This window comes from Oncorhynchus mykiss, chromosome 28 (genome assembly GCF_013265735.2).
Source record: "Oncorhynchus mykiss isolate Arlee chromosome 28, USDA_OmykA_1.1, whole genome shotgun sequence".
NCBI lineage: Eukaryota > Metazoa > Chordata > Actinopteri > Salmoniformes > Salmonidae > Oncorhynchus > Oncorhynchus mykiss.
Genome location: NC_048592.1, coordinates 20706713 through 20732094, shown reverse-complemented (window position 1 = coordinate 20732094; position 25382 = coordinate 20706713). Strand labels below are relative to the sequence as shown.

Genomic DNA, 25382 nt, shown 5'->3' with positions numbered 1-25382 from the left:
TAATGTTTTAGGAATGCTAATCGTATCTGTTCCTAAATACATAAACGATTTCAGTGTGTCGAAATCCTCTTTCTTGTGCTTTTTGAAGTGGAACGACCCCAGGTTTTTCCATTTTCAAAGAAAATAGTGCACAAGTGTTAAAAATGATCCAAGTGCTAACAAGTGCTAAAATGGTGATAGTCTGCTAAAGAGTTATTAGACTACATATGTTATTTTTCACATTACTCACAACACGTACTGTATGACTTGTAATGTGTCAATTTGATACAAAATGGGTATTTGACATATCTTGGTGTATGTTGATGTTATTGAATTAATTCACTTAACATTGTGTTATCCTCTCCTCTGTCATGACATGTCTGTGAGTGTTTGTGAATGAGGACTCCCAATTCCCAAGATCTGATAATGAATGAGAATTCTGAGGATATATATTTGCTGGATTGGAAACATTGAAGTAAATGGTGTGGATTGAATTTTCCAGTTAGTGTCTTTGTAATTAATCTCAGTCAGTAAAGGTATGGATTTAATGGAGGGAAGGGTTTTAACTACTTGGATGTGTTCATTTTATTTCCATGTCATGTTTATTTCAGATTTAAAAAAATATATTTATTTAAGACAAATTTGAAAAAATATCGTCATCTTTTCCACTTTATAGGTCAAGGTTAAAGTTGAGGTGAGTAAAGATGTGTGTGTCTGTCTTAAGAGTTGCAGAGTAGATAAATACACACACACACACACACACACAAACACACACACACACACACACACACACACACACACACACACACAACCACACACACACACACACACACACACACACACACAAACACACACTTGAGCATTACAAATCATATTTTCCCTAACCTCTAAACCTACCCCTAACCTTTAACCTAACCTTCACCCCAAAAACCCTAACCTTAACCCCAAAAACCCTAACCTTAACCCCAAAACCCTAAACCTAACCCTTAAGCTTAACATAGCATTTGAACCAATTCAAGACCTGAAACAAGTCCTGCCATTCAAAAAAGTTACTGTTTTCCTACCTTTTCAGGACATTTGGGTGAATTGTTAGAACATTAGGGTCCACATAATGAAGGACAACAACTACACACACACACACACACACACATATAAAGAGGGGGGTAGCAGTGGTGCGTTGTCAGTGCGGTATTGCCATGTGATTGGGGAGTGTTTGTTATTGGTGGTGACGTTAAACCCCTCAACACCCAGACCCCTTCTCCAGTTTCCACTAGATAGCACAACCACAAAGTAAAAATTGGCTATCGTGAAAAATCTGAAAAACAAACATTACTTTTTTTGGCCTTAATTAAATGTTAGGGTTCGGCATATGGTTAGCAGTGTGGTTAATGTTAGGGTTAGGTTTAAAATCACATTTAAGAAGATAAATTGTATAAATGGGCGGGGTTTATAACTTTGTGGCTGTGGTAACTTGTGACGACCTCCTCTCGGTTGTGCGATTCTGAAGCAGGTCGCCGGTCCTCAGTGTTTATCTGGTCGTCATGGCGGAGGGACGTGGAGAGCTACCGCCTCAGCCGCCGCTTCATCTATCTTTACCCCCGGCCAGCAAGCGACTGTGCTTGCGCCCGGCTCCCCGAGGGCCTGGTCCAGGGCCTGGTCCAGGTTTTCCGAACTCTCGGTTTCGCTGCCCGGAATCTCTATTGGACTGTGCGGCGAAGGCTGTAGCGGAGAAATGGGCCTTTGAGAGGGTGGAAGAGCGCTTCGAGCGGATCCCAGAGCCAGTACAGCGACGTATAGTGTACTGGTCTTTTCCGAGGAACGAAAGGGAAATATGTATGTATTCGTCGTTTCAGTGCCGCGTCGCCGGCGAAGAGGGTCCGGCGGTAGGAACAGGGGCTCCCGCTGGATCCGGGGCTGTCCCTGGAGGGGTTACCAGTACGACGGGGGCAGCGGGCACCGGAGATGGACTGCCTTTCCGTCGGGGCATTCGGCTTTTAGAGACTGGTTGTGTGGAAAATGTCTTACAAGTCGGTAAGTGGAACAATCACAGCACTTTGCCCCTGTCCCTCTTCTCCTCTTACACGGCTTTTCAAATTAGTCTGTGCCCCTAAGCCCTAACTCGATCAAGGAAGGGTAGGCTGGCATTTAGTAATGGTATAAGTTTTTCCATGAAAACAAAAGTATGGAAAAACTGGTCTATGTTGAAGCAATTTGAGTATAAACCGACATTAATTTGGTTCGGATCGAATTAAGTGAACGGAGTGATCTAGCCTACATTAAATTCAGATGGCTGGCTAGGCTACTCTGTTTCATTAGGAAGCCGGATACGTTGATCTGTATCAGCTCAGCTGTTAAAAAATTAAAGGGCTGTCAGTTGATATTATAGCCGTTCGTTGTTGTAACTATTTTTGTGGTTTTACGCACACGATTTAAAACGAAGTAACATATCCATAGCCTCGATATAGCATTGACTCGCTTCACATTACGTTGTTGAGTCGATTGAGCCGACCCAGCTATGTGCTGGCAACATTTCAGCACTTTTTTTCCTCCCTCGTCAAGGGCTATGGAAGGCTACCTACCCTTTCCTTGCGCTGGTGGGGGTCATAACGTATCTCTGTTAGCGGCAGTTTTACACTCCATATGTTACAACTCGATTATATGTCTTTATTTGTGATAGAGGGTAGTTTATGTGAAAGACAAATACGCGTATTGGATATCGTATTATAATTAAACCAACGTGAGCCGACTCGATTCAAATCCTATATCTTTTGTTTATTTGCTCGTTGGACAGGACAAAGGACTCATAGCCAATAGTAGGTCTACGGAAAATATTTACGCAGTGTAAACCACGCATTGGACCCAAGTTTGGAAGTATTCAATAAAATTGTACCATTTGTAATTTCACAAAATAATATTTGTGCTGGGAAGCGGGAAATTTGTAGTCCCACTACTACACAATAGCTTTCCAGTTGAGATGATCGATATCCGTCTCGCATTTCCAAGGCGATCACTGCAGAATGGCAACCACTGGTTATTTTAGACAAAGGTGCACTCCAGAGGCTCCTCTCTCCAACGAAATATTGTTTAATTCATGTGTCTGCCACTATAACATGTAAATGATGAAGAATTTATCATTTTAATCTAAACCAATGGAGGATTTGATTGACATGTGTTTTAGGGACTAAGCCCAATAAACATGTGGGTTTACACATCCTGAGGACTGGAAAAAGAATAAACCACGTTTTTATTGGCCAATAGTTTATAGCAGATCATCTATGTGGAAATGCTTTGATTTCATATTGTTTATGTACAGTATTACTTGACAATAATAAAAACACAACATATTAATATTCCATTCTAATAATTCTAATAAAGCCTAATGTTCATCCAGGTATAAAGAAATATGATAGCCTATAGAAATAAATAATAACTGCTTATATGAAGCTTTGGAGAAACATGTTTTCCGTGGAACACAGACCGTTTTTGATTTGACTTTTAGTATCCTCAGTTAGTCTAGCTTTGATGACTGGGATTTCTTCTGACTTCTTCCTTGCTTGTTTGATAGCTCAGACAGAACACACAACTCATAGTAATCCAAAACCTTGTTACCTGCCTTGAGACGTTTAGCCAACTGTCAAGGACAGGAGCAGACCTGTTGCAAGCTCTCTGCGATGCCTCATGTCTGGCTGGCCCACCACTCTTTCTCCCCAGAATTGTTATTCGCTTGCTGCAACAGTAAGCCCCAAAGTCCTTACTCAGTGCATTTCATGTTTTTATTTGTGTTAATGGGCGCAAACTCCTCTGCAGTCAGGATAGTTTGCATGCAAAGGCTCACAAAATAAATGATCAGTGTTTGTATTTGAGAAATGAGTTAGTATAGGTGTGTTTAGCTGATGACAAGAATAACAGTTTGGCCCAGATACATGCCTTTGTATGGTTCACGGTAAAGTCCCTTATTGCATGTAAACTCATCATATTGCATAAATTGGCCTGTGCTCATAATCTACTCAGTCAGGGCTTTAGTCATAATTAGAATAATCACAGATAGTTGTGTGTGTGTGTAATCCCCCCTCCCCATCCCCCGCACATGCCTAAGCAGCCTCCTCATCGCCCCCCACGCCAAGCAGTCTGATAAAGTCCTCAGAGAGGAGGTTCCAGCTTTGAGTCAGGCTTCAGGATTATTGGGTCATGCTTTGTTACCCAGCTGTAGAAAAAGCACTTGTTCACAGAAGGGGGAGGAGGGAGGGTGTGTGGTGGGGTGGTGAATGCTATAAGCACGGTCCTCTCTCTACCTCACCATGTTGTTGCATAAAGCCCTAATAGGTCCCCTTTGAAGCTTCACTGACTTCAAGTTTTAATGTCACGCGCACAAGTACCGTGAAATGCCTTTGTTGCAAACTCTAAACCCCACAATACAGTAATCAATATCAGTGTAGTACTAAAAATAACACATGGTAGAACAATAAACACACAGGAAATAAAAATAAGTGCACAAGAAAGTAAAGCTATATACAGGTTCAGTTCCAATACCATATTTACAATGTGCAGGGATACTGAGTGGTAGATACTGTATGTATATGGGTGAGCTGGCTAGGCATCGGGATGCATGGAAAAACAGAGAAGCAGCATAAATGAAGATTGTATGTGTGTAGAATCAGTATACATGTGTGTGTTGGAGTGTCAGTGTGCGTGAGTGTGTAGAGTCCTTTGGGTGTGTATGGAGACTGTACAAAAATAAAAACTAGAGACGCTGGGCACCCCGGGTGGCGCAGAGGTCTAAGGCACTGCATCGCAGTGCTTGAGGCATCACTACGGACCTGGGTTTGATCCCAGGCTGTGACACAACTGGCCGTGACCGGGAGTCCTTTAGGGCGGTGCACAATTGGCCCAGCGTCGTCCAGGTTAGGGGAGGGTTTGTCCTGGGGGGCTTTACTTGGCTCATCGTGCTCTAGTGACTCCTCGTGGCGGGACGGGCGCCTGCAGGCTGACTCAGTCGTCAGTTGAACAGTGTTTCCGCCGACACGTTGGCGCGGCTGGCTTCCGGTTTCAGCGGGCAGGTGTTAACAAGTGCCGTTTGGAAGGGTCATGTTTTGGAGGACGCATGACTCGACCTTCACCTCCCGAGCTCATTGGGGAGTTGCAGTGATGAGACAAGATCACAAATGGATATCACGAAAAGGGGGAGGGAACGAGGCGAAGCAAAGTTTCTGCAGGATTATGCTTCAACAATTTAGCTCTTGAGATTCCTGCGAATCCGTGTGTGGCTTCTGGTCTGTAGAGAGGGTTTAAGTAAAAGGAAGTCATAGTCATTGATGATGCACCTCAAACAGGAGTCACTCCCCCTCTTGGGTTTTTGTGTGGCAGGGTGCAGGCCAAATTTGATCGTGCCTTTTTGGGTGGTTTGTGACTTCTTTAGAAATGAGACATTGCAAAATAAGTTGTTTTAAACAAGTTGATTCCATGTTAAATGCTGTGGGTAGACAGCAGTCTGTCTTTTTTTCTCTGTCCCGTTCTGTTACATTTTGGCGCTTCTACTTCCCTTCTACAAAATGGAAACTCTACCCATTTTACTAATGATGAGCCCATAGTGCCTGCGTTGTTTGATGGACATGCTTATCTTACAGCCAAGATGGTAAATCGGTGCCTGTCATATTGGACGTATTACTTAGCTATATAGTATCCATTATTTGTTTTAGATGCAGACACCTATTCTATAGTGCCCTAATGTTTCTAGTTCTTGTCGGTTTTGAGGCAGATATTAATTTGTTGCTCCTCAGTGATGTCACTACTCATAGTTAGCCCCATATATCTGAAGCCCTTTGTCTTCCCAGCGTGTTAACTGTCATCTTTGTATTCTGGGCCAAATCTTACTCAGAACCTATACAAGTTTAACAAGGGACCACTAATTCTGAGCCGTCTCTCAACGCCCAGACAGACAATATTTAATCAAGACAATTAATTCCATGCAAGTTCCAAAGAAAATCAGTAAAACAGATCTGCTCTTTACAGTTATTAGCAGTCTCAGGTTTGAAGGACACAGTCATTAAAAGCCTTTTCTGTCTCTGTCAAAGGAGGAAATTAATTTGGTCTGGGGAGGGGGGGTGGGGCTTAAGTATGTAAATGCTTTAATCAGGGGAGAGCACAAAATGTTCATTCTGATAGAGAAAGGTGAACACACACGCACAGACTCTATAGTAGCTAGGCCTACACAGGGTTGTTATGAAGTTGTAGGAATGTGTTATGTGAGCTGTAGTGTCGGAGTACAGACCATGTAGAAGAGGGACCATGTTGACTATAGCTCTCCTCGTACATGCCACATATATTCTCCCCCAGGCCCCCAGTACTGCTGCTTGTTTCCATGTGTTTACAGTGGAACTAAATGATAACCAGCCACAGCGCCATCCACATTCCACCCCTCTCATCTAACATGTGTTATCTGTAGTGGTTTCATAGCAACGATTTACCTTGGGCTCTGTACATTCTCACACACTAAAAATCAATAATAAGCGACCTTGCCTTTGCTGTTGATGCCCACCGCCTGCCTGGCGATACCCTCTGGTTGACTTTATCAACACACTAAAATACCAACAATGAGGCTATGTACAAGGGGTATATGTTAGTCGAGGTAATGTGTATGTAGGTAGGGATAAAGTGACTACGCATAGATAATAAACAGTGAGTAGCAGCAGCGTAAAAAAGGGGTCAATGCAAATAGTCTAGGTAGCCATTTTTATTAATTGTTTAGCAGTCTAATGGCTTGGGGGTAGAAGCTGTTATAGGCTTTACGGGCCTGACTTGTGTAAGCGTGGTAGAACATGGAGCTACAGGGAGCAATGGGGTTATTCATTCCACTGTCTGTCACTGATTTGTAGCTTCCACCACATTGGTAGGCTGGCTCTACCTCCTAGCCAGGGGTAAGGTTTAGATATCACCTCTTCTCCACTCCTCTCTGGCTGCCGTGGCCGGGCCCCATGCACATACCTGCTGATGTGTCAGTCACTAAACATGCCGCCTTTATGTGTTTTATTGGAGCTAACAGCTTGCCGTAGCGCACACAGGCACTGTTCCCCGATCAAATACAAAACACAGGCTCGAGAAAATAACTGTAAAAGTTCCTATTGAAGTCGTCATGCCTCTATGGCGAGCTGTTTGTTCTCACACCAGCAGGTATGTATTGTACAGTTATCACAAGGTGACTGCTGCTGCAATGTGACTCATTGTGACCAGTTTAGAGATTATTATTGAGCTACATTCAACCTCAACCGCCGGCCACCTTTTATTATATCTACATGGAGCCAAAATGTTTCCTGCCCGTTCCTGGACGAGAGACACATGTGTAATAATGTTTGCTGTGGATTTTTATTTTGTATTCACGTTTGGCTGTGGTGTATCGCTGTCATTGTAAGATGAGCATACAGGGAACGCTGCTAGACTTGAAAGAGTAAGCCCTCAGACAGGTCTATTGTGGCCTCATTTGGTTGTAATTTCCTAACAAATGCAAAAGAACATCAGGGGTAACAAAAAGCCAAGGAATGGAAAAAAGCAGTTGGGATACACAATTACATTGAATAGAGAGTAGGGAGAGATTATCAACTCATATCCTGGGCTGCTATAAGGTTGTGCGTAGCCAAGCAAAAAAATCCCAATGCCTTCCTTTCTGTCCCAGTCTTCACATTTTGCCGTAGAGTGTGGCATCTGAGCTGGGAATGTAGCATAAAACTGGGAGAGGAGGAAATGCAGCCACAGAGCAACCAGCCTCTCCCATACAAGCCTTTTATCCAGCTGAGTTTTTGTTTTGCTGGGGGGTTTTGTGGCCAGTTCACATGGAAACTTAATTTTCTCTGTCTGGACTGCAGGGAAGGATAATGTATTGAAGAAAGGGTCAACTCTCCTGCCAAAGGGTAGAAGACACAAAGAAAAAGGAGCGACACAGGCCTCTGTGCAGTCAGCTATGTGTGAAACACTTTTTTAAAAACCTTTATTTAAGTCAGTTAAGAAGCTTGTGCTCCCAGTTAAGAACAAATTCTTATTTACAATGACAGCCTACAGGTGAACAGTAGGTTAACTGCCTTGTTCAGGGGCAGAATGACATATTTTTACCTTGTCAGCTCAGGGATTGACCCAGCAACCTTTCGGTTACTGGCCCAACCACTAGGCTACCTGCTGCCACTTAGCACATTTCTGCTGGGGAGACAGAGATTGTTGCTAAGATGTTTTAGCTTTTGGTGCACTTTAAGATCCTTGCTTAATTTTATTGACTCAATCCATTTCCAGTGTTTCACTGAATGAATGTGCTACATCTGTTTTTACTGAATATTGATCAAAACGAACCGATTCCATGCATGGTATGGCCACAAAGTAGTGGTCACATTTGCACACATTTTGTTTTCCAAAGCCACTTGATTTCCATTTGTCTGTCTGGGCTTTTTTTTTATTAGATTCCATCTGAGTTTAATGTCAGTATTCCCCTCATTGCTTCTTATTGAAATTCCCCTCATTGATTGAATTAGTTGTCTTTACTGGAAGCTGAAGGTATGGTTCAAGGATATCTCTACTAATGGCTGTCCATATAAATGATAAACTATGGCCCTGTCTCTGTACTTTGATTGCTCTAGAGACTGAGGTATGCGCCCCAAATGGTGCCCTATACTCTATATAGAGCACTACTTTTGATTATGGCCCCTGTTCGAAAGTAGTGCACCATGTAGGGTATAGGGTGCCATTTGGGGCGCATGCCTGGGATGAGGTACAGATTGCAAGATGAGCATCAAGGATTTTCTCAGCCAATTAGATTTGACCTTTTAACTCTGTCCATTAGAGCTGTGTTCAGTCACCATTGTTTGTTCAGTGAGGAAGAGCAAATGGGTAAATCCATTTGAATTCAATCACTTTTTGACAGCACCCCTTTTGCTTTGAATGAAACCTTCCATACCTATTGACATTGTAGAAGTGCTCAGAAAGGGGCTTTTCGGGCCTGAATGCCAAAACATTCATGTGATAAAGGTGCTCAATGTTGACCAATTTTGTATACCCCACCATACCATGAGAAATCCATATCTTCATCACTGGAAAAAATAAACAGCTGAGATTTTATATATTTTAAAAGCTTACAAACAGGGCTGTTTGATAATTTATTGAGAAAAAAAGTTTTTTTGAAAGTGTAATTTTGTCATCTTAAATGTCATTGATCTAACCCCCCCCCCCCCCATATGGGATTATGTTGTATCTTAGACCTTAATTTACATACCCTCAGAGTCAATTTACATACACTTGGTTAGCGTATGCCAACGTAACTGTCATGAGAATCCATAATAAATAGCAGTGGTGCAAAGTACTTCAGTAAAATCATTTAGAGTACTAGTTCTTTGGGGTACCTGTACTTTACTACTTATATTTTTCACAACTTTTACTTTACTACATTCCTGAAGAAAATATTGTACTTTTTTACATTTTCCCCGACAACCCAAAGAACTCGTTACATTTTGAATGCTTAGCAGGACAGGGAAATGGTGAAATTGACGCACATATCAAGAGAATGCGTGGTCATCCCTACGGCCTATGGTTTGGCGGACTCACCAAACACAAATGCATCTTTTGTGAATAATGTCTGAGCGTTGGAGTGTGCCCCTGGCTATCCATACATTTTCAAAATAAGAAAATGGTGCTGTCTGCTTTGCTTAATATAAGGAATTTGAAATGATGTATACTTTTTACTTCTACTTTTGACACTTAAGTATATTTGTGCAATTTACATTTACTTTTGATACTTAAGTATATTTAAAACCAAAGACTTTTAGACTTTTACTTACGTTAATAGAAGTTAAAGTGTCTATACTTTTACTCAAGTATGACAATTTGATACTTTTTCCACCAGTGATAAATAGTGGTATTTGTTATGTTCGCTATGTAGCCCTTGCGAATTATTGTTGTGTGTTCCTTTTGACTCGCCCGTAACACGCGCTCCAGCAGGTATATTTCACTGGTCACCCCCAAAGCCAACTTTGGGCCGCCTTTCCTTCCAGTTCTCTGCTGCCAGTGACTGGAACGAATCACAAAAATCACTGAAGCTGGAGTCTTATATCTCCCTCACTAACTTTAAACATCAGCTGTCAGAGCAGTTTACTGATCATTGCACCTGTACACAGCCCATCTGTAAATAGCTCACCCAACTACCTCATCCCCATATTGTTATTTTTTTTTTTGCTCCTTTGCACCCCAGTATCTCTTACACATTCATCTTCTGCACATCTACCACTCCAGTGTTTAATTGCTAAATTGTAATTATTTCACCACCATGGCCTATTTATTGCCCTACCTCCCTAATCTTACTACATTTGCACACACTGTATATGGATTTTTCTATTGTGTTATTGACTGTATGTTTGTTTATTCCATGTGTAACTCTGTGTTGTTTGTGTCGCACTGCTTTGCTTTATCTTGGCCAGGCTGCAGTTGTAAATGAGAACTTGTTCTCAACTGGCCAACCTGGCTAAATAAAGGTGAAAAAAAAATACATGTCCTATAGGAGCCACCTAATACACCCGAGCAGTTTATAAAGAATGTAACTAGTCTCGTTCTTTCTACATAACAGTATTCTCTCTTGAAATTGGACTTCATCGAGTTTCCCAGCCATAGCCTGCCTAGGCTATATGCCTGTGATTCAAATCAACACCGGTAGGCATATCATTATTGTTTTCAAATATGTATTATTGGCACTAAACTACACTAAATAGACACTTTTTAACTATACATTTCACAATTGCAGATGTAACAATGCACAAGCAGTCTATTAGCTTCACGTAGCCATGATAAAAAAATCTAATTTGATGGCGTTGATGATCGCGGCCCGTCGGTTCTCTCATTCACAACTATGCTTTCTAATTCCAGCACATGTTCGTTAACACACGGAAAAAATAAATACACTTTTTAGATCATTTCAGTTAAACGTAAAAAAAAGGTCAATTTGTATATATATTTTTCAATCTTGAAATGATTACAGTTTTTAAGCTTTTAAATGATATCATACTCAACCGTTTTATCTTTTCCAGTGATGAAGACATGGATGCCTTATGGTATGATATGCAAAATGGGTCAGCTTTGAGCCATCTCCTGAATGTTTTGGCATTCAGGTCCAGGAAGTCTCTTTCTGAGCACTCTTTCCATGAGCAAACGTGTATGGAAAGTTTTGTTTAAATCTAAAGTGATTCACTAGTGATTGAACTCATACGGATTTACACAAATGTCAATGTCACAGACCTAGGGCTGTTACAGTTCTAACTCTTCAACCTTTCAGTAGAAATGAAACAATTTCCCCCCAGACCTGAAAGGCAATGAGTAATGCTATTTGTAGTAATTTGAACCGATTTTGATTAGAAACAGACAGTTTCCCTTTAACATTTTGTCTTACAAAACAGGCAGTTACTATTGCGATGGTCACATGTGGTGCACTGAGGTTCTTGACAATGCAGTGCTATTACTATAAACAAGACAGAAACTGCAGCCCATAGCAATTCATTGTGGAGCGCATCAGCATGATGTTCTGTAAAGCCTTTTCCAGTTGTCATAGGAAATGTCTCTTAAGTGCTTCAGCATTACAATTGCTGATAGTTAAGCGAGAGAAAATATAATAAAATGGCAATGTGAATTGTGTGGATTCCACCTCTGTGGTCTTGAGTTTAATGGTAATTTGTCCAAGCCGACCGTGTCCTCTCTGAATTCATAGGTGTTCATGTGAGTGAGGTGTTTTACAGATGAAAACAGCCTATTATCGTAGAGCTTTAGAGTCTGCTAGCAACTCTACGCTAGCATCGCTCTGTTGTCAGTTTTTAGGTCGACGCCAGAGACGGGGAGTGAATATCTAGGTCTAGGTGATTCAGAGTAGTTAAAGCCAGTTCCTGTTTTTGCTTAGAAAAATGGCACTCCCTATTAAATATTAATAGCCTCCTCAAGCTAAACACTTGCCTCTCTCACTCTCTCTTCTGCCTACCGGCTCTCTTTTTCAATATGGGCTAATGACAGGCCTGTGTTTCCCTGCAGTGGCTCTGCTGATTTGGCCCATTAGGCACTTGGTTCTCGCAGGCAGGCATCTGAATGAACAGATGACTGCAGAAAAAGGGGTGGAGGGCAGAGGAGGAGTGGGGAGAGAGGGAAGGAAAAAATAACTAAAAGGCAAATATGAAAGGCAGAGTAAATAAGCAACCTGTCACCTCCCCCACAAGTGATGACAAAAACAGCTAAAGTGCCCCGGCGAAGGAAGCTGGCAACAGAGACGCCTCATTAGGCTCCCCCAGCTCACCCTGAGACTCTGCACAGGAGGGAGGAAGTACCACATCATGCAAAGTGCAGCAGCAGACAGACACGCCAACGTGCAGAGGGAGAGAGTGGACAGGACAGCCAGCTCCCCTCTCCGCTCGCCCCTCTTTCCCCACCCCGCAACATGATTCATGTGGGAAACATCTGCAGGGCTTTCTCTGGACCCCTAGCCCCCTCACTCTCTTTTACCACCCCGTAACCCCAAGTTGCACCTCTTCCCCTCCAACATCCCGGCTTTGCCCGGTCACTCGGCTCCAAAACAAAGGTACTGCGGCGCAGTCTGGAAATGTAATCCAACATGGCCTCTGACTGATGCCCGGCAGTGGAAGGAGACAGTGGTGGAACTTACTGGATGTGTCAGAAATAGCACCAGATTCCCTATGTAGTGCACTACTTTTGACCAGGGCCTATATGTCCTGGTCAAAAGTAGTGCTTATATAGGGAATAGTGTGCTGTTTCAGACGGAGCCATTGGCTTGGCTCAGTCCAACCATTTCAGATGAACTACAGTCCCCCCCGTTATGAAACCAAACCACAAAGTTGGCTGTATAAGCTCAGCTCAGGAAGTACATTATAGTGACTCCTCTGGACATTTATAAATGGTACTGGTATTCCCCTGTCATTTATACCGAACCGGTACTTGAGAACATACTCCCTCTCCTCCACCCGGGTGAGTGTGTGTGTGTGTGTGTGTGTGTGTGTGTGTGGTTCAATGGAGGGGATTCTGATAGTTGTCATGGTGTAACAGGATCAGTTGGCCTCCACCCCAGCGCCCTAGAGCTCCAGCCTTCCCCATACTGGGCCACTGTGGAGCTGTTAGTAGGAATGGCTGCCTGACCTTGGCTGCTGTACCTCAGTGGGCTGGGCAGAGGCCCCACTATCTCCAGAGCATGACTCCCTTCAGAGATAAAGCTCCTAAAAGGGGGGAACCCACCCCAGCCTCAGGTCTGTAATGCCCACACCCACTACCACCACCTCAATCCTTAAACTCCTCTTACTGAGCACACAATTATTATAAAGCAGTAGTAAGGCTGTTTATAAGCATGGTTACTACATTTAAGCAATAAGGCCCGAGGAGGTGTGGTGTATATAGCCAATATACCACGGCTAAGGGCTGTTCTTATGCATGACGCATTGTGGAGTGCCTGGATACAGCCCTTAGCTGTGGCATATTGGCCATATACCACAAACCCCCGAGGTGCCTTATTGCTCTTATAAACTGGTTACCAGCGTAACTAGAGCAGTAGAAATAAAAGTTTTGTCATACTCGTCTGATATACCACGGCGGTCAGCCAATCAGCATTCAGGGTTCAAACAATCCAGTTTATAATTGACATTATATTGTGCACATACATTAAAGCCCAGTTATTGACTGACTGGTAACCCACAGGTAAGGTTTATGCAGTAAGTAATGCAGAAGTAGCCAGGCCTACGTGACTGACTGGTCAATCATTCATCAGCACTCCTCAACAGGCACTTATTGAAATTTCAAATATGGATTTTTGTGGTTAATATCTACCATTAGTAGTTACTCACAGCTGTAGAAACATTTCAACAATTAGGCCAGGCAGGCCGTTTGAATCAATGGTGCCACGTGAGCACTGAATGGCATGTTAGTTTTAGTGTTTTCAGGGTGTGTAAGTGGCTAGCTAAATACAGTAGTCCAACTTGTTCTGTTGACACTGTTGCTGTGGTGGGGTTGAGGGTAGAAAGGAAGCGATATCTTCTCTCTGGCATCATATATTGGACGTCCCCCCCCACAGTCGCAGTCCCACTGTATCCCCCCACCACCACATTTTCCCCTAGTTTAATTTAGCCTCAGAAAAGAGGGGCGTGGCACGCTAAGCACTTTTTGTGCTGCGGCAGCAGACAGAAGCAGCCAGTGTGTGTCTGAAAAGTGTAAATCAGTGTTGAAAGTGTTGTGCGTTATCTTGGGGATGGAACTGCCTGCTGCAACAATAGGATTAAAGCACAACGGGTGAAAGAAGCAATTAAACATTATGCGATCAGATTCCTTCAAAGGCACTTTATTTCTGAAGTTCCCTCTCTCCTAATACAGCCTTTCATATCCTCTTGAGCCATAGGGGTAGTGGTGGGTCGTAATCTGTAAGGTTTCTGACAGGTAGACACATGGCTTGATGAAGGGACCAGGCTGTGAGCTCTGGTACATATTTCATGCTGGCTGGATGACAATAGTATTGCAGTGATAAAGAGACTGCATTAATGTCAATCCAGATACCATGTCTGAACCAATCATTTCCCTTTTTACGACTCCCTCTGATGCTGTGAAGGCCAGATAAGAACTTTCAAAGTGAAGGGTGTGTGTGTGTGTGTGTGTGTGTTTTTACAATTGTTCCGCAATCTCTTAACTCTTACCAATCTCTTACCTTTATGTCAAATGATAAACTATTACTTTGACTCAAATGTGATATTAGTCCTCATGGAAACTGGATCTATACAGAGAACCTAGCAGAAGGATATATTTCTATGGCAGTACATTGAGGTTTAGAATGATAGATTTCTATGGTAGTACATTGAGGTTTAGAATGATAGATTTCTATGGTAGTACATTGGGGTTTAGAATGATAGATTTCTATGGCAGTACATTCAGTATACTCAAGTGATCCTATCTGGCAGCCCCGTACACCATTTGTTTTCATCAACAGTAAATGCCGCATTATCCTAGAGCCACACAAAGGCTGGTTGATGAAAGGCTATGGCTGTGCCCTTGCTCATCACACACACACACAACTGAACCTGGCTGAAAACAGGTGTCCCTCCCTGACCGACCATGGCTACATGGGGCTGAGGAGACGAGGTTTCACACTGAAAGAGAGAGAAAAAAAAACATTGACGGAAATATTCATGACCGCTACCTTTCATCATCTCTTGATTCTGGGGGCTGTGAAAAGGAGAGAGAGAGAGAGAGAGAGAGAAAAAAGGAAAAACGTCAAGTAAATCAGTGAGTGATTGAAGAGGCCTTTCCTGGATAATTCAGTTTGATTGGAGTCTCAGGCTGTCATTACTGACCCTGCCCAACACAGAGAGGAGAAGGAAGGCCCCTGCCTGACTCTCTCTCTCTCTCTCTCTCTGTCTCTTTAGAGCCGCTCCACACCACAGCCCTCTCCCTGGCCCTTTGTCCTCTCATCTTCCTTCCCTAGTCACCTCCTTTTTTCTGTCCATCACGGCTGGTCTCTGCCATTAGCGGTAGCAGGAGCCTTTGCACCCTGATGGTGATGCTGGACCTCACCTTGGGCATAATGGTGTCAGTTAGAGTTGATGAGGGGGTATTTTCACTTCTTTCCTGCTTTCAGAATGATAGGTTTCCGATAATTGTCTTCTGTGAAAAGCATTTGAAACATTATTTTGACCATATTAACGGAAGCCATTAAGCGTGACTTCCTATGTGGTTTCCTTGTGATTTCACCTGTTTTCACCTGTTTTCTGTCTACTTGTGTCCTATTTGTCACACGTACCCATGCACTTGAGGAAACAAGGCTATTATTATGCTCAATTCTAAGTTGTTTATCTCCTCATTAACACGCTCAACAAGCAAAACAACAACACATATGTTTGTCTAATTATGGATAATCCCGTCCTATTTTAGTGTGGTGTCCTTTTGTGTGTCAGAACAGTCTTCCTCCGCTTTGAAAGTGTGCCACGCTATCCACAGCAGTCATGCTGGGAACTCCCCCGGGTAATGCAGTCTGGAGACCAGTAGTGGTGCTTTGAAACATATGCTCCAAGAACTACCATCAGACCTGCTCAATTGTCCAGTCCCACCCCTTCCTCCCTCCCTGCCTTTCTGTCAAGTCCAACTTAATTGGGCCAGCAAAACACCTAGCTAATTGTGCTACTAACCTCATCTCTCCTCATTACTACTGGAATTGACCTAGTAAAGTACAGTAGAATAGTCTTTGTCTGTTGCTAGGTGACTTTGAGGCCAGCACTAGTAAAAAGAGGGCTTTCCTGCTACTGCTAGCCTTGGTTAGTGATTCAAGCTTTAAAGAATGTCTTTGACATAGAAGACTATACAACCAGCTCATATTTCCATTCAGTACCACTGTCTGACAGTGGACGCTATACCTGAGGTAGAAGTAAGACGAAGCTAATGCGTGAGTTAATCTCTTAGCCTCTCTCGTATTCCCAGTAGTCCTCCTGGTCATGTCTTTCTGGGGAAAATTAGTTGTCCCTCCCTGTCTCCCTGCTCTCCCTCGGGTCCTCACGCCCCATAGGGGTTAAACCCGCCTCAGATGGCGCACATGTGTCATAAACACTCCCTGAGCTTTGAAGTCAATTGAGCTCCTACAATGGTCGCCTGCCTCTCAAGTTCCCCCAGTTTGCAAACCTAGAGGCCTCTCTTGCATATCAAGCAGCCTTTGTGCCAGCCCCAACGTCAAAGTATACAGTCTCACTCCAGTTATGGAAGACTGGATACCTATTAAAGTCATGTCAATGGTTTATAACATAACAGTGGAGATTTAACCCCAGCCGTCCATTTACGAACTGGCCTTTTGATGCTGCCTGGCTATTTTCCACCTTCACCAGTTAGTCATCCCACTGAGCATTCAACTCCAGTCTCCATTTTGAGACATAGGCTACTGTTGTTTCATGATATGACTATTGTGGATTTCAGGTAGTTACAGAACTAGAAAGTCTTTCAACAGACCGCTAGGTCACAGCCACTCTGAAGTGCACCCAGGAATTTGTCCCCGGGGGGGCTTTTTTTCCCTGTCTGATTTGTGTTCTGTCCTTGATGATTGGATGAAAAAAATCCCCCTCTCATCAAATCCCTCTATTAATATCTGCAGAGCGCCCCTCAGCCTCCCCTCCCTGCCTGCCTAGCGTGCATTATTAACAAGCCCTCTCCCAATTAAGATGGATGAGACTGCTCTTGAGGGTATTTGTTCAGGTAAGATCTCTGATTAGCATATCTGATGGATCTGCCTTCACACACTGATTAGAACCTTCCCAGAGGCCCCGGGGCCACTTTAAAGGAACAACTGCACAAATTAGACTTAGACCTAGAGCACACTGGGTTGCTAAAGTAGCCTGGCCACCAATGACTGTACCCCAACCCCCTGGGCCCACTTAGCCCAACCCCAGCCCCACTGCTGCCTGCTCCCCTTCTGTGAAGAAGCTGGCTTTTCATTCATTCATTTCTTATTAGGACGTGTATAACAGGATTAGTCTTCTTAGTATTTGGGTATGTGTAGAGAGTCCCTCCCCTCCTACCACTGTAACAGTGAAGCTCCCTCCTGCAGACTGTGTGTGTGTGTGTGTGTGTGTGTGTGTGTGTGTGTGTGTGTGTGTGTGTGTGTGTGGCTACTAAATGAGGCCAGTGCTATAGGAGAAGGAAGAATCTCCTGTGTGTGGGTGTGTGTACAGGCCAGATGGGACTTGAGCTGCCAGCCACGAGACGAGATCTCCTCCTTCTTTTAGGAGTGTGGGAGGAGACAAGCTTTCTCATTGGGCCAAGTGTAATCCTTCTAGCGCGGCTTGGATACTAGCCCTCTGTGTTTGCCAGCTCCAATGCATATCATTTCAGGATATAGTACGTCAGCCCCTGCTTGTGGCTGATTAGCCATACGGTCAAAGAATAGGCCGACCAAGTAGACAGAGTGAGGCCTGATAATGTTATCAACACAATGCCCAACCCAAATAGTCATGCAATGTCACCTATTTTTGGCGGGTGCTTTGCACTTCTCAGGATAATGCTTAGACATTGGTCCATTCTAAGAAGGCCTACTTAGATTCTCTTTGTTTGGGCTGAGTTGCTGAAGGGCCCAGTAGTAGGCCGGCTAATCCTCCTCCAAATCTATATGTCGATACGTGTCGGAGTCTAGTGATCTGAACAGCACTCGCCCTCCGTCCGTCTGTCTGTCCAGAAAGGGGGAGAGGGACAACACGGTGAGGTTTTAAACTAGTCCAACTGGTTTTAGTTGGGCCTGTGGAATGCCTCAGTGTGTGTGCACATGCTCGTGCATCTATGTGTCTTCAGTGTGTCAGCCAGAGTTGTCCTGATTGCAGCAGATCGAGCCACTCCGGGATCTACTAACCCCACCTGCCTCTAATCTAGTTCTGTGTGCTGCTACCCGTGCCTGGCAGGCAGCTGTAGCCAACCCCTTTGTTTTGATGTCAGGTACTGCAGAGGCTAGGCTAATGAAACCCAGTCTGGCTAGCACTGCTCCCCGCCTGCTCGCTGCCTGCTCCCTGCCTGCTAATGCCTGGCACGGGGGAGGAGCAGCCAATTAATAGCTACTGCAACACCTTGTTACTGGAGCATGAGGCTAACTGTCTGTCTGCCTGGTGGAGCATGGAGATGGGCTGAGCTGATTATCTTCGCTGTGCTTTCACAAGGGAGTTTGGTTAAAAATACTGAAAAGCATTATGTTGTGTTGCGAGGAAGTGTAGAATGTTGCACTCTGCACTGTTAGAAGGAAGAAAGTATTTTCTTCTTTTACAGAATATCAACAGCTTTTCCTCCTCGTGATTCTCCTGTTCCTATTCCAGTTGTGGCCTGGCTGTGTTATTATTTCATTGTTTTAACCTTTATTTAACTAGGCAAGTCAGTTAAGAACAAATTCTTATTTACAATGATGGCCTACACCGGCCAAACCCGGACGACACTCCTTCCTTTACCCTCCGACTAGTGATAATAGAATTGGCCTCACACACAGATACACGACAGACTAGCACACTGCCTCTTGTCCCGTTCCCCTTCCTGGCCCTGCCCTGCCCTTCTCTTTCTCTCTCTCCTTAAATTTTCAGTTTTTTTCTTCTTTGTATTGTAATGCCGGAGCTTGGCCCAGTGCCCAGTTTCATCTATTGATGTCGCTTTCCCCTCCCTCCTCGGTCCGCCCTGTCTCCTCGCTCGCTCCCCCCTTCCCTTCCTCCCTCTGTTTCAGCAAAGTCCAAACTCTCCTCTTGCTGTTGCTGTGGCGAGGGAGGCAGCATGCCTCTTTGGAATGCAAACATGCACATTCCTACACGCACACACACGCGCACACACACACACACACACACACATGCATACGCCCAGCCCAGCATACACAGTGCCCTGGCAGCACCGTGGGTCATTGTGTTTGGCACGTGGCCCTGGGTAGGGGGTGTGCCACCACCCTGCATCCCCTCTACCCCCTGCCTGACTCCACTGTGCCTTGGCAGACAGCTCCTGCTGAGTAAGGAACGGAGCCTCTCTCCTGCTCTCTGTCTGTATCCAGGCTAAATTGATAGGCAGCTGCCCACTTCTACAACCATACCCATGATTTAATATTCTGGAGGGCTATGGGGGGAACTTTCATTACCACACCCATGTGGTGTGGGAGTTCCAAGACTTTCTCTCCCTCCCCCTTGAGCAAATTATTTTTTTGCTTCCTCCTCCATGAGTTAATTATTTTTGCAAAATACCTACGTTTAATCTAGTTGTGGGATCGGCTTTCTCCCCCTCATTTCACATAGTAGCCCTCCCCTTCCCTGGCTCTCCTCTCCAGGCGATATGTCTGAACAGACAGAAACAATTCAAGGGGGAGCTTCCTGGCTTTCGATACCCCACAGCATAAAGGGGGTTTCACAATCCACATTCACATCCACATTCCTGAGCATAGTGGTGTATGATCCTCTTCCATGTGTGGGTTTAGGCTGAGCAGTGTAGCGTGGCCGGTCGCTGCCTGCCGATACAGGAAGAAGCTCTAAGCTGAGATTTGAGAGAGAGATACATAGTAGAAGGGTGCCCAGCCCTCAACTAAATGTGTGTGTCTGTCTGTCGTGTGTGTCTGTCTGTCTGTCGTGTGTGTGTGTGTGTGTGTGTCTGTGTGTACGTGCGTTTAATTGCCTGGTGCTGGTAGTGTACTGTAGTACTAATAGAGGTGTTTGTTGTTACTGGAGTGGCCAGTGTTTGTCTAACAGCCTGCCCGGTCCTAGTCAGGTCTGTAATCAGGTAAAAAACAATGTTTTAATAACAAGGTGGGAGAGGGCAGCTAGCACGCCTAGAGCTTTTCTTTTGCCCATTCCTCCCATTTATTCACTTTGGTGAAGAAAAAAAGAAGAAAGAAAACGTATTTGAAAAACATCCCCACTTCTCACAAGGAAGGAAGAGAAAGTAGTTTGAGTATGGACCCTGTTGAAATCAGGCTTTTCTGCTTCGCTGTATCCCCCAGCTAACAGCGAACTCCCCCAAGGACGATCACCGGCGTGTGCCAAGTCAGGCGGGTCCAACTGGCGCTTGCCCAGTCCACAGCGTACGTTGTTGTTAGGGCTTGGTGTCTTTTTGTGATGGCAGCGACCTTAATGTGAAGAGGGAGGGACTGGGAGGAGGTGATCAGAACAGCCCTGTGTTATAACTAAGCCATGTAGTTGAGATGACTGTGCCACTGTGGTTAATGGCACCTGAAAGAAAACAAAGTTGCCAACGTCTGAAGCTAGTTCAGGTTATTACTAGCATAGAATGACATATAGTATCCAATCAGAAAGTAGCTCATTTATTGGATCTCTGTATAGAACGAGCTACTCCTCAGCCTTTGTCACTGCCCTTTACCATTGGGTTTAAGTCTGGGTCTGTGTGACTCTGCATGGAAAACATCTCCATTCCCAGCAGTAGGATAGTCATTACATGCTAAAGAGACCGAATGTCGGGAAAAGTTTCTCCGTTTCATTAATCGGTGGAGAGGAGGCGGGTTCAAGCCAAATCAGAGAAGTTGATTTGCTGGCTGTCTCTCTGTGGTGACCTCTCATAGGTGAGGCTCTTTAACCAGTCTGGAGTGCTGCTTTATGAATATTCACCACAGCATCCCCGGTGACCAAAGCAGTGTTTAAATCTACATAATTTGTCTTTAAGTGCCTTTCAGATGGCCTTTTCCTTTCTGTCGCTCTCCAGAAAAGGAGCCATGCTTATTAATCAAGCTCTCTTTGTGAGAGAACGCTACGGCTGGTCCAAAAGCTACTCAAACGCTCCTGCTGGAATGAAGGCACGGGTCATTTTTAAAGCACTTGTATCAATGTCCATTCTCTTCAAGTAGAGCTTAAATGAGAAGCATTGGAGTACAGGGGGGAAAGCTGTGGAGCGAATGGTAGGTAATAGGTGCATGTAGTGGAGTGTATATTTGAATTACTCACATGTAAGAGTTCTAGCTTGTCTAATGATAGTTGGTGTTTCCGGTTCTCTCCGGCACTGCAGCAGCTCTTGGATTTCCACACTGGCCGTGCTTGTTTTTACCGGAACCCATAGTCTACACATCCAGAAGTGTGAAGCTTGCATCATTGTTGGTTTAGTCTCAGGCCAGTGGAGAAAGACAACTTATCTGGCTTATTGTTTTGATTGTTTTTGGGGGGTGTGTCTATCAATACAGGCATCGCAGCCTAAAGGGCACTGAATGCATATACCTCCCCCCGACTCTCTGATCTGCCACCCTGATGACATGGCCTCTGTCTGCCCTGAATGGAGCTCCATGGAAAGCTTGTATTTACCCATAGACATGGCATACAATGCAGAGCCATCTATGTGGAACGAGAGGAAGAGAAAGAAATAGTAAGCAGAACAAGGGAACATACCACCCTGGGTTCATACAACGCTCCTATTACGGCTCAGGCTCACGTGCCTGGTAGCTTATTGTGAGACCGAGAACTACGTCGTCTCCATGCAGGCTAGTTTCTACTAATGATGTTCCTTCTGTCTGTGTGGAATCTGGTACTTTAGAATGGTGGCCCGGTGGGTCCGTTGAGTGGGCTAGCTTTGGGTCCATTGAGCGGGTTAGCTTTGGGTCCATTGAGCGGGTTAGCTTTGGGTCCATTGAGCGGGCTAGCTTTGGGTCCATTGAGCGGGCTAGCTTTGGGTCCATTGAGCGGGCTAGCTTTGGGTCCATTGAGCGGGCTAGCTTTGGGTCCATTGAGCGGGCTAGCTTTGGGTCCGTCAGTGCTTCCCTTAGAGGGGCTGTCACTGGTGAGCTGCTCTTTTTCAGAGTGTCAGGGCCATGTGAATGAACGGCTCTCTAGCGATAAGGCCTTTTCTTTGTAAACAGAACAGAGCCAAAGTGCATTGTGTGGTATTGTTTACTGAGCCTTTTATTCTGTCTGCATGCGCATGTGTGAACGCGTGACGTTATTTATTGCGGGCCTGAATGGGCTGGTGTCAGTTTTATCCCGTCCCCCAGGTTATCGAGTTAACTTGTTTTTGTGCTCTGAAATAAACTGACAGCAAAGACAAATCCCCTGTTATAATCTTTATAATATGAACTCCACATGTTGGGGTTTTCTGCTGGAGAGAGAGACTGATATTTCACTTACTGAATCCGGTGGCAAATAATATCACAAAGATACAAATTCAGTTTAGAGGGACTGTGAAATTACCATTGCATTGTTGAAATGACTACTTTGCCACGGCCACAGTTATAGCATTTCTCCTTCATTGCAATGCTCCTGTGGTTCAGTGATTGAAAGAAAGGAATAACATGGGTGATGTAATCTAACCAGGGACTTGGGATTCTGTCTGTCTTTTGGAGGAGCCTATTCCAATCCTAACACTCCCCAGCACACATTACCCATTCAAAGGTCCCAGCCAGAGCCAGCACTGAGAAAGCCTGTCTCACCCTCTGACTAAATAACATCCTGTTTCACCGCAGTGCTAGGTAACCGGGAGCGAGTGTGTTCCGAGCGCCATCAATGCCTTTTGGCACCCCCTGTCGTCTCCGGATCTCATTTCTGTTCTCCACACATCTCCTCCTCTCTCTTTCTCCTCCGCTCTCTTTCTCCTCCTTCTCTTTATCCTCATCTTTCTTCTGCATGCAGCATCTCAGTGGCAGCGGCAGTGGTGTCCAGGACCCTGCTTCCAAGCTGACGCCTGCTAACCGCTGTTTAAGCTTTGTGGTGAGCCAGGCCGTTGCCTGAGGCCTAGACAGACCCGGCGAGAACAAAGAGCTCCTGTGAATCCTGGGCCCAGTGGGCAGCCGGTTCAGGGTGAATAAAGCAGGTCACGGCGAGATTAAGACTGTACTGTGTGCATGCGGAGGGGAGCGGGGAGCAAGCGCATCATTGGGCTTTTTCAGGGTGCATACCAGCTCACAAGGCAAGGCAGTCCCCTGAAACAAAAGTAGAGGGGATAGTCCTTGAGAAGGAGGAGTTTCGGAGTTGGAGGAGGAGGGGGGGATGGGCCTAGATAATGAGGAGTTTGGGAGGGGGGGATAGGCCTAGATAATGAGGCGTTTGGGAGGGGGGGGGGGGGGGATAGGCCTAGATAATGATGCGTTTGGGAGTTGTAGGAGGGGGGGATAGGCCTAGATAATGAGGAGTTTGGGAGGGGGGAGGAGGGGGATAGGCCTAGATAATAATGAGGAGGAAGGGAGGGAGGAGGGGGGGATAGGCCTAGATAATGAGCAGTTTGGGAGGGAGGAGGGGGGATAGGCCTAGATAATGAGCAGTTTGGGAGGGAGGAGGGGGGGATAGGCCTAGATAATGAGGAGTTTGGAAGGGAGGAGGGGGGGGTAGGCCTAGATAATGAGGAGTTTGGGAGGGAGGAGGGGGGGATAGGCCTAGATAATGAGGAGTTTGGGAGGGAGGAGGGGGGATAGGCCTAGATAATGAGGAGTTTGGAAGGGGGGAGGGGGGGATAGGCCTAGATAATGAGGAGTTTGGGAGTTGGAAGAGGGGAGGGGAGGAGTGGTCATTTCAGTTGCCGCCATTACATTGCCTTTGCTTCAGCTGATCTGAAGCCTGCCTTTACAGAATACAACACACCTTCAGGGTCCCAAGCAGCATCAGAAAGCATGCAAGACGAGGCTTCACGTCATGCCCCATCCTTTGTGTCAGGACCTCTGTTTTTTTCTGGTCCAGATGCTTAGCTTGGCTTGATGAGCATTTAATGAAGTCAACCAGAAGCCCAATTGCAGATCAGGGATTGCTATCTTGTTAATGGACCAATGGAGATGTCAGTTCATCTCGCCTCAGCTGTACATTTATACTCATAGCTTCCGCATTATGGCAATGGTTTGGTTTGTGGGGGAGGAGGAGGTTTGTGTCTGACAAGCTCACAGTGTCTTCAGACTTTAAAAGCTGATTTTTCTTCCTTGAAGATTCATTGTTTTTGTTTCTTTCCATCTGAGACTGGTTTACAACTGAAGGGGTTAATAAGTTATGCCAAAAGTGGCGATTAGATTTGCGCTACACATTTTTCTCTTTGTCAACAGAACAAATGCTAACTTCAGAGCCTGTTTCTGTCTTTAGCCACTTGCTATTCTTGGCACATTTTCTCATCGTCGACGGCAGCATTTTTTGCTTTTGTGAGTTTTATGAAATATAAGTCCCTTAATGCGCACTTATCAAGCACCGCCGACCGTGCTTCAAGAACAAACGCCTCACGAGGCATTTTGTGGCCTGACTGCTCCTTGTCAATCGCAACAAGACGGTGGCAGATGGTTGCTTGCATATTAAACAGGAATCTGTACATTTTAAGGGCACACATAATGAAAGACCAGTGTTAGATGGGTGTATTAGAGGCCATGGCTGTAGAGAGACTAGAGGGGGTTGATAAGAGCATCGCTAGGCATTGAGGAGCTGACCTGATCTGTCAGTAATTGGGGGATAAATGCAGCCTGGTGACCTTTGGGAGCTGTCAGCTTCTCTTATGCACCCTGGCTGCCCCTCAGCTAGCAGCTAACCCTCTACCTGCAGCTCCTCCCTCGACACACAAGGCCAAGGAACAATGCAAGGCACGCAAACACAGCAAACAAGAGCAGCGAAACCCCAGATCTCAATCTTTTTGTTTAGCCTTGGGTAAGAGGTTTGCTCGCACACAGGAGAGAGGAGAAGGCTGGCCAGTTTTCTCTACACATCAACCAAGGCCCTTTGAGTGCAGTACTGTGTACTGACTGGAACAGCCCAGGTGTTTTGTTTGTGAGGAACATTGGATATTCTGCATTTGTTTTCTCTGCTACACATTGCACAGCACCATTCAAGGGGAATTTAAGTGTACCTTACACGCACACGGAGCATTCACTGTTGCCTCCTACAATGTCTTGAATTGATCAGGGAAACGGAATATGCTTTCTCAGCTCTGCTTTTAGAATGGCAGCCATGAAGACCTTGAGCCCAAATAACAATGAG

General features: G+C 45.0%; 1 protein-coding gene across 2 annotated transcripts in view; it reads left to right on the top strand.

Moving 5' to 3' along the window:
- The first annotated feature begins 1438 nt into the window (after window positions 1-1438).
- Window positions 1439-25382, top strand: part of LOC110508717 (zinc finger SWIM domain-containing protein 5) — a 44731-nt gene continuing 20787 nt past the window's right edge. The window contains exon 1 of one of the 2 annotated variants that reach the window (XM_021589462.2): window positions 1439-2010. In XM_021589462.2, coding sequence (XP_021445137.1) covers window positions 1521-2010 — 490 coding nt within the window. In that variant the 5' untranslated portion in view covers window positions 1439-1520. The remainder of the gene's footprint in view (window positions 2011-25382) is intronic. The other variant, XM_021589461.2, reaches the window with a different exon arrangement.